The sequence below is a fragment of the Marmota marmota genome, unplaced genomic scaffold, assembly GCF_001458135.2.
Source record: "Marmota marmota marmota unplaced genomic scaffold, marMar, whole genome shotgun sequence".
In the NCBI taxonomy this organism is placed as follows: Eukaryota; Metazoa; Chordata; class Mammalia; order Rodentia; family Sciuridae; genus Marmota; species Marmota marmota.
The window spans coordinates 9,648,378-9,656,859 of record NW_026000249.1 but is presented as its reverse complement, the minus strand read 5'-3'; the positions used below and the strand labels follow the sequence as shown (position 1 = coordinate 9,656,859).

Sequence of the window (8,482 nt, the reverse complement as noted above, 5' to 3'; positions counted from 1 at the left end):
ATTTATTTTTTAGCTTTTCGGCGGACACAACATCTTTGTTTGTATGTGGTGCTAAGGATGGAACCCGGGCCTCACACATGCCAGACGAGCGCGCCACCGCTTGAGCCACATCCTCAGCCCCTCTCTTTAAAAATCTTTAGAATCTATTTTTTATCCCTGGTATTCTACAATTTATATAATAGTATTCTTTAGTGTGAGTTTAGCGCTTTTTAAATCTAAAAACTTATTTCTTTCAATCTAGAAACTTTTATATTGAAATTTATTCTTCATTTTGGAATTTCTGCTCTTTGAATATATTGTACCTCCTGGATCATTCCTTAATTTTCTGTACTTTTCTATTTTCTGGGTTTTGTTTTTTTTTTTCTCTTTTCTGGTAAATTTCATCAACTGTCTTTCAACCTTTCTATTGGCCTTTTTATTTCTACCATCATTTATAATTTCCTGGATTTGCCTTGTTTTCCGATTATTCTGTTTTGGGGGAGTACTGGGGATTGAACCCAGGGGCAGTTAACTAGGAAATAGTCCTTTTTTATATTTTATTTAGATACAGGGTCTTGCTAAGTTGCTGAGGCTAGCTTTGAATTCACGATCTTCCTGTTTCAGCCTCCCAAGCCACTGGAATTACAGGTGTACATCACACACCTGGCTAATTATTCTATTTTTTAAAAGAAGCTTTTTTATTATGAAAGTGTCAAATATTTAAGAAAAAAACAAAATTTAGTGAATCACCATATACCTACACTTCCTCTGCTTCAACATTTATCAACTCATGGTTGATCTTTTTTATCTATGTTCTCTCCCTTCCACTCTTCATATTTTGAAGCACATCCCAGATACTGTGTAATTTCTTCCATAAATATTTTTGTATATATATTTAAAAGATACTCCTAAAAGAAATAATAGAACTCTGGTATTATACCTTAAAAATTAACATAATTTTATCTAATCAGTGTTCAAATTTCAAATGTGAATTTGCATTTTGCAATTGATTGATATCACTGTATCTTTTCATCTATGAGCTCTGTTTCCACTTCTTGATTTTCCATTGTTTCCACTTCTTGTCACTTATTTGTTGTGTATAGTTGTTGCTTCGCTATCACATCCCCATTAAAATTTCCTGTTCCTATTCCATGGGTACCGTATCATTTTGTTAGTTTTATTCTGTTCTTAATATTGTCTGTTTTATTTTACTGCTTTTTGATGATTTTCATGTTTATGACCTTCCCTCAAATGCCTAGGGACCCTTCACTAACTTTTCTTCATTTAAAAATATGTACTGCTGGGCTGGGGCTAGGGCTCAGTGGTGCTGGGCAACATCCCCAGTCAGAGTGCTTGCCTAGTATGTGTGAGGCACTGGGTTCGATCCTTGGCAACCCATAAAAAAAATAAAGGTAGGCTGTCCATCTACAACTACAAAAAAAGTTTAAAAAATAAATGATGTACTGCTGGGCATGGTGGCGCATGCCTGTAATCCCAGTGGCTCTGGAGGCTGAGATAGGAGGATGATGAGTTCAAAGCAAACGAGGTGCTAAGCAACTCAGTGAGTTTCTGTCTCTAAATAAAATACAGAATAGGGCTGGGGATGTTGCTCAGTGGTTGAGTGCCTCTAAGTTCAATCCCCAGTACCAAAAAACAAAAACGATGTACTGCCAGGTGTTATGGATGGAGCACACCAATAATCCCATCTACTGAGGAGACTGAGGCAGAAGGATCTCAAGTTTGAGACCAGCCTGGGCATCTTAATGAGACACTGTCTCGAAATAAAAGTTTTAAAAGCTGAGGATGTAGTTCAGTAGTAGAGCACCCCTGGGTTCATTCCCTAGTAATGCAGAACAAAATAATAGAAATAGAGGGAGGAATAAGATACTAAAAAGCTGATTGAAAGGGTTTTAGGTTTAAAGTTTATCTGCTGTGATAATTACCATTTACCAGTCTTCTGCTGTTCCCTCCTCTCCACATCCCCCCGCCCGCCTTTTCTTTTCTTTTCTTTTTTTTTTTTTAGACAGGGTCTTGCTAAGTTGCTAAAGCTGGCTTTGAACTTGTGATTCTCTTGCCTCAACCTTCCCCAGTAGCTAGGATTATAGACATGTGCCATCATGCCTGACCAATAGTCCCCTCCTATCTGTGATTTTGCTTTTCACAGTTTCAGTTACTGGCCATCAACAGTGGTCTAAAAATATTAAATGGAAAATTCCAGAAATTAACAATTTGTAAGTTTTAAATTGTGCATTATTCTATGTAGCATAAAATCTTGTTCTGTCCTGCCCACCACATGAATCGTCCCTTTGTCCATCATATCCGTGCTTTATATGTTACTCCCTATCCATTAGTCACTTAGTAGCCATCTTGGTCATTAGATGGTTATGGCAGTACTTATGTTCAAGTAATCCTCATTTTACTTCATAATGTCTCCTAAGCACAAAAGTAACGACACTGGCAATTTAGACACTCAAAAAGGAAGCCATAAATTGCTTCCTTTATATGCAACATTGAAAGTTCAGTAAGATATTTGGAGAGCAACTGAAACCACATTCACATAATTTTTATTATAGTATGTTGTTATAATTGTTGTATTTTATTAAAGGTTGTTATTCTCTTACTGTGCTTAATTTATAAATTAGACTTTATCATAGTATAGCTATGTATGTATAAGAAAAAATAGTAAATATAGGATTTAATCCTATTCATGATTTCAGGCATATACTAGAGGTCTTAGAACATATCCCTCACAGATAAGAGGGTACTACTTTAATTTTTCCATTAATATCATTTCAATGGGGGTTGGGGGAAAGGTAGAGAGTAAAACATCCATGTTTAACCAGAAGTCTCTTTCCATTTGAAAGTTCCTATTAGTACAGTAAGCGAGGTCAAATAGAAGTCAATGACATTAGGTCAAGTTAATGGGGAATTTTTTCCTATTAAAGTGGTCTGTCTGCCAAAAAGATTTTGTAAGCCATTGTTTAAAACTGTTTCTTAATATATAGCCCAAGAAATATAAACAGCATTCTTCCTATTCACACTCATGTTCAAGTCATTGAGGGTTTAAATCTAATAACTATGTCAGAAGAATCTAGTTGCCTAAGCAAGTATTAACAAATTCTATTTTAGAATTTAGAAGTTGACCAATATAAAACATGCTTTATTTTGAACTAATATATACTCTGGTCAGAATTCCTGATTGTGGGATGATTTATATTTGTCACTAGGTCTTTACATAATGAAGGGAAACCAAATTATAATTATTATAGTATAATACCTCAGAAAAATGAAGGAATTCTTTAATGAGTAAATCTCATTGCTGATTTTCAACTAAATGAGGTCTCATCAAGGCTAATTATAAGAAAATGTAAGAAAGACAACTATTTCACAAGCTAATCACAAGCAGAAGAAAATCATCTTGTTCTAGTCCCTCATTTTATAGAAGAAGAAATAATCCCTGAGCAATGAAATGATTTGACCAAGGTAATTCTTCTAGTTAGTAGCACAGCCACTAAACCATAGTTCTTAACTCTCAAGTAATTGATCTTTTCATTGTAGGAGAATAATAAGAGAGAGCTATTTAGTGAATATATCGGTGGATATGTCTACTACTTAATGAGAAGAATGATGTTTAAATGATATACTTTGTATACTTACTGCAAGAGGTAGAAATGTGGATCCCAGGGGCTGGGGGTTGTGACTCAGCGTTAGAGCCCTCACCTAGCGCATGCAAGGCACTGGGTTTGATCCTCAGCCCCACATAAAAATAAATAAATAAAGCAAAGTTATTGTGTCCACCTAAAACTAAGAAAAAAAAATTGAAAAAAGAAATGTAGATTCCAGGTTTAAGTAATAAGAACTAATCTAAGAGTGTATGAGTAATAATAAAAAAGAACAAATATAGACTAGATTGGAACAGAATTATCAACAGGCCTTGGTGATGGACTTCATTCACAAAAAAAATAGAAAGGGCCTATTGGATATAATAAGGAAGACAACAGAGTTGTAGTGATAGTGATAGAACAAGATAATGAAATCACAGATTGATATCAAATTTGATATACTAGCAAGACAAGTCAGAACACAGAGCTAGCTGCATGGTGGTGCATACCTGTAATCCCAGATACTTGGGGAGGCTAAGGCGGGAGGCTCACAAGATTGAGGCCAGCTTGGGCAACTTGGTGAGACCCTGTCTGAAGATAAAAAATAAAAAGGGCTGGGAATGTAACTCAGAGCACCTCTGGGTTCAATCCCCAGTAATACACATACACACACACACACGAACTGCATAGACATTAAGAACTATTGATTCCTATTCCTGATTTGCCCATTTTCGGTCAATTGGTACCAAAATCTCATAGTTGGGAGTAGAAAACTGGTAGAATGGGGGAAACTGTGTGTGTGTATGAATATGTGTATTTATTTACCTTATTTATTTTGCCCTAAGGTCTTATTTCTGTTTTAATATTTGTGGTTACCTTAAATTGAAAATAAAACCAACACATCTTACTCCCTGTTTCCAGTTTCCCTCAAAAAACTCTCCCATTCTTTCTATCCTAATCATTGTCATAACCATTCATAATATTTGATCAAAATGTTTTATCATTTTATTACTTCTCTGCCATTCCCACTAGTTTATGAGCTTCTTGAAGATTGTCTTGTTTTTATATTCCTAATGCCTAGTGCACAAAACTTTGCTCAGGAAATGTTTGATGGCTAGAAGATAGCTTTGTCCACACATCCTGGTTTTCCAGCTTGTTACAAATTGGATCCTCCCTACATCCTCTCCCTAGTACTAAACCTGTTTCCATACTGATTTGGCTCCTTCCTAATCAACATTTAGGCTTACATGTCTTTACTCTTGTTAGTACTCCATACCTGGTCTCTTCTAAACCCAGTCTTTCCTACCCTAAATTCCACTTTAAAAGTCTTAAGCTTGTGCCATATCCCTGCCTCTTTCTTCAAACCTTCCTATGCAGGTAAAACCAATTTTGCCTGCCTCTGAATTCTTGCACTACTTACTGCTGTAATAAATTGTTTTATCCCTTAATCATATTCCTAGTGCTATAATTTGATATAATGATGTCTACCATTTAGTTGAATATCTCTTGCATATCAGGCTGTGAGTACAAACCTTATCTCAAATGGTACAGTGGTAATATATCTATTTTGTAACTGAGAGGTAACTAAAGTTCAGTGAATTTAAATAAGTAACTTAATCAAGATTACAAAGATGACTCCAGATCTTTCCAACTTCAAAGAAACATCTTTTACCTGTATTACAGTATTTTCTCTCCTCCTCCTCCTCCTCTTCTTCACTTCCTTTTTTCTCCCTTTCTCTCCCATCCTTTACTGTGTCTGCCTCATCTTATAAGTACTTAATGTTTGTTGAATTGAGCTGATAATGATTGGTGGAAGTATTGAAGCCTATTCCACTTTGTTGTTTTAATATTTTATATTAAGATGCCTTGTTTTTTTTTTTTTTGAAGTTGTGTTTTTTTTCATTGTCCACAACTTTGATTTAAATACTTAAAAATTTGACATTAAGCCTAACATGTATTTTTAAATTTAAAGCATAGATTCTATAAATAAACACAGTATCTTTTGGATATGTAATGTAGTAAACGATATTTGTATTAATTTTATGAATTTGAGAGCAATAATACTACATACTTCTATACACATAAGCAAAATTTTACTTAAAATAGGCAGTACAAAGAATATGGCTTTAATATTATCTTTGAAAGATAGTGCGAAGCAGCATATTTGTGATCTTTTTTTAGTTCGAGACCGTGTTCGGACAAAAATGGAACGTGATATCTTGGTAGAAGTTAATCATCCTTTTATTGTCAAGTTGCATTATGGTAAGTTATGAACGAACTGTCATTTCATCACTTTACCTAATTTGCCCACTTCCTGGATAAACTCCAATATAGATATAGATATGTATGTATGTATGTATGTGTTTTACAGATACATATAATAAAATAAAGTTATAGAAATTAAACTTTTTGTTTTTTGATGGTGCCAGGGAACAAACCAAGGGCCTCACGTATCCCAGGCAAGTGCTCTACCACTGAACTGCATCCCCAAGTAGAAGTTGGTCTGCTTCTTAGACCAACTTCAGAAATTTTTGTTTCTTTTATTTTTTAATTTTACTTATTTTGGGGGTGGGGGTAACCAGATATTGAACCCAGGGGCACTCAACCACTGAGCCACATCCCCAGCCCTATTTTGTATTTTATTTAGAGACAGGCTTTCACTGAGTTGCTTAGCGCCTTGCTTTTGCTGGCTTTGAACTTGTGATTCTCATGTTTCAGCCTCCCGATCCTCTGGGATTACAGGCCTGCACCAGCCCACCCGGCTATTGTTTCTTTTAAACAAAATAAAATTAGTTTCTGGGGCTGAGGTTGTGGCTGAGTGGTAGAGTGCTCACCTAGCACATGTGTGGCACTGGGTTCCATCCTTAGCACCACATAAAAATAAATAAATAAAATAAACGTATGCAAACATGGAGTATAACATAAAAAAAATTAGTTTCTAAGTGTTAGCCATAGGATTAGCTAATAGCATTTACTGCTTTTTAATAATAATAATAATAATAATAATAAACAACCAGCTTTTTATAGTCCCTACCTGTTAGCCCAACCTGAAGGCAAGAAAGAACCCTAGTATCAGTGGCCTTTCTTTTCTCCAAAGCCATGTACTTCTCAGTGGGTAAAGGTATAGTGATTCTTATTATGTGTTAATTAACAATAAGACATACTTCATGTTTGTATAAGTGTGTCAAAATATAATCTACTGTCATGTATAACTAAAAAGAACAAATAAAAAATTATGTGTAATTAAATCTAACCAACCCACTTTTTTTTGTAGTTAGTGACATAGTTTTTGCATTTTATTTAATGGTTAAGTAAGTCTTTTTCTGTCGTGGGTTTTTCTTATTAATTACATGTTTAGTCCTGTCATGTTCCTAAGAGACTCTTTCCTGTAGAAAACCTAATAGTTCCACAATAAGAAACCTTGATTTTAACATTTCCATGTAGAAACCAAGTGAAAGAGTAGTTTTTGTCTAAGTTGAAAGTAAGTTTAAGTCTCTGATGTCAATCATTAATTTGATAAAAGTAATATTTGTTTATGAATGACTTTTCCTAATATAAACCTAAAAAATGAACTACAATTGTTGAATTTTCTTTTCTTCATTTAGCTTTTCAAACTGAAGGGAAGTTATACCTTATTTTGGATTTTCTCAGGGGAGGAGATTTGTTTACACGCTTATCCAAAGAGGTATATGATTAATGTCTGTTTTAAATCTATTTATACTCATCCTGTTTCAATTAAAGCTTTGTTATATTTCAATATTATATTTTCTTCACTGGCACAAGATTCTTACATTGAAGAAACTGAGCTACAAGAGTTTTTTTTTCCTATCTTTTGAATTTATCCTAAAAGTAGGACTTAAAATTGACAAACTATCCTTGTATTAACCCAGCTTCTTTCATAGTTTTTCAGAAGTGAAAATATATCCACAAGATAAACTGTAAAATGAGTAGTAGCAATTCAGCATGCATTTTAACTTTTCATTTCTAAGCTCTTACTATGGCGAGACAACAGTGACACAATCTAAATATAGTTTTTAAATAAAATGTAAACCTATTTCCCCCACAGTGCATAGTTAGCATTTAATAAGTGATTGCTATTGACCAGTTAGATTATTTTGCAAATTTCTTTCATGAGTAAATTGTGGATAAGGCTGTGTCTAATTAGCATATTTATAAACTCTTTAATTATTTAAACTCTAAAGTGGAACTTTAAATAAAACTCACAGACCTTAAAAGAAAATAAAGATAGAAAAATTATTTTATTTTAGGTGATGTTCACAGAAGAAGATGTCAAATTCTACTTGGCTGAACTTGCACTTGCTTTAGATCATCTACATAGCCTGGGAATAATCTATAGAGACCTAAAACCAGAAAAGTAAGGAATCATTCTACTAAGTTGAATATAATGTAATATAATTGTTTAGGAGGTCATAAAAAATAAAGTGACTTCATATAACTCCCACAATATTACATTAATGTACCTGTGTGTAACATCTCTGTTGCACTGTATATTCTATACTTTTAAAATCTTGGTTAAACAAAAATATTGTCTTGTTCTCATTTGCATTATTTGATTTTCTAATGAGGTTGAAATATGTTTTATTGGAAGTTTGTATTTTTGTGAGTTTTCTGTTCATAACCTTTGCTGCTTGTATTTCTTTTAGAATGTTGTTTTATCCCATTAATTTATAAAAGAAAAAAAAAAGAATTTCACAAATAAGAGTGTTAACTGTTTAGCTAAGTGCTGTCACATGCACCTATATACCTAGAGTCCCCACTACTCAGGAGATTGAGATGAGACAAGAGAGTTGTTGGAGCCAGCCTGTCGCAAAAAAAAAAAAAAAAAAAAAAAAATTAGACATTTGACCCACTTTATATCTGCATTTTCTACTTTTTTTTTT

General features: G+C 33.8%; 1 protein-coding gene across 6 annotated transcripts in view; it reads left to right on the top strand.

Moving 5' to 3' along the window:
- Rps6ka3 (ribosomal protein S6 kinase A3) overlaps positions 1-8,482 on the top strand; it is a 150,972-nt gene that overhangs the window by 105,191 nt on the left and 37,299 nt on the right. For all 6 annotated transcript variants that reach the window (XM_048796418.1, XM_048796421.1, XM_048796419.1 and 3 more), the window contains 3 exons: positions 5,763-5,843; positions 7,187-7,266; positions 7,850-7,956. In XM_048796418.1, the coding sequence (XP_048652375.1) occupies positions 5,763-5,843; positions 7,187-7,266; positions 7,850-7,956 (268 nt within the window). The remainder of the gene's footprint in view (positions 1-5,762; positions 5,844-7,186; positions 7,267-7,849; positions 7,957-8,482) is intronic.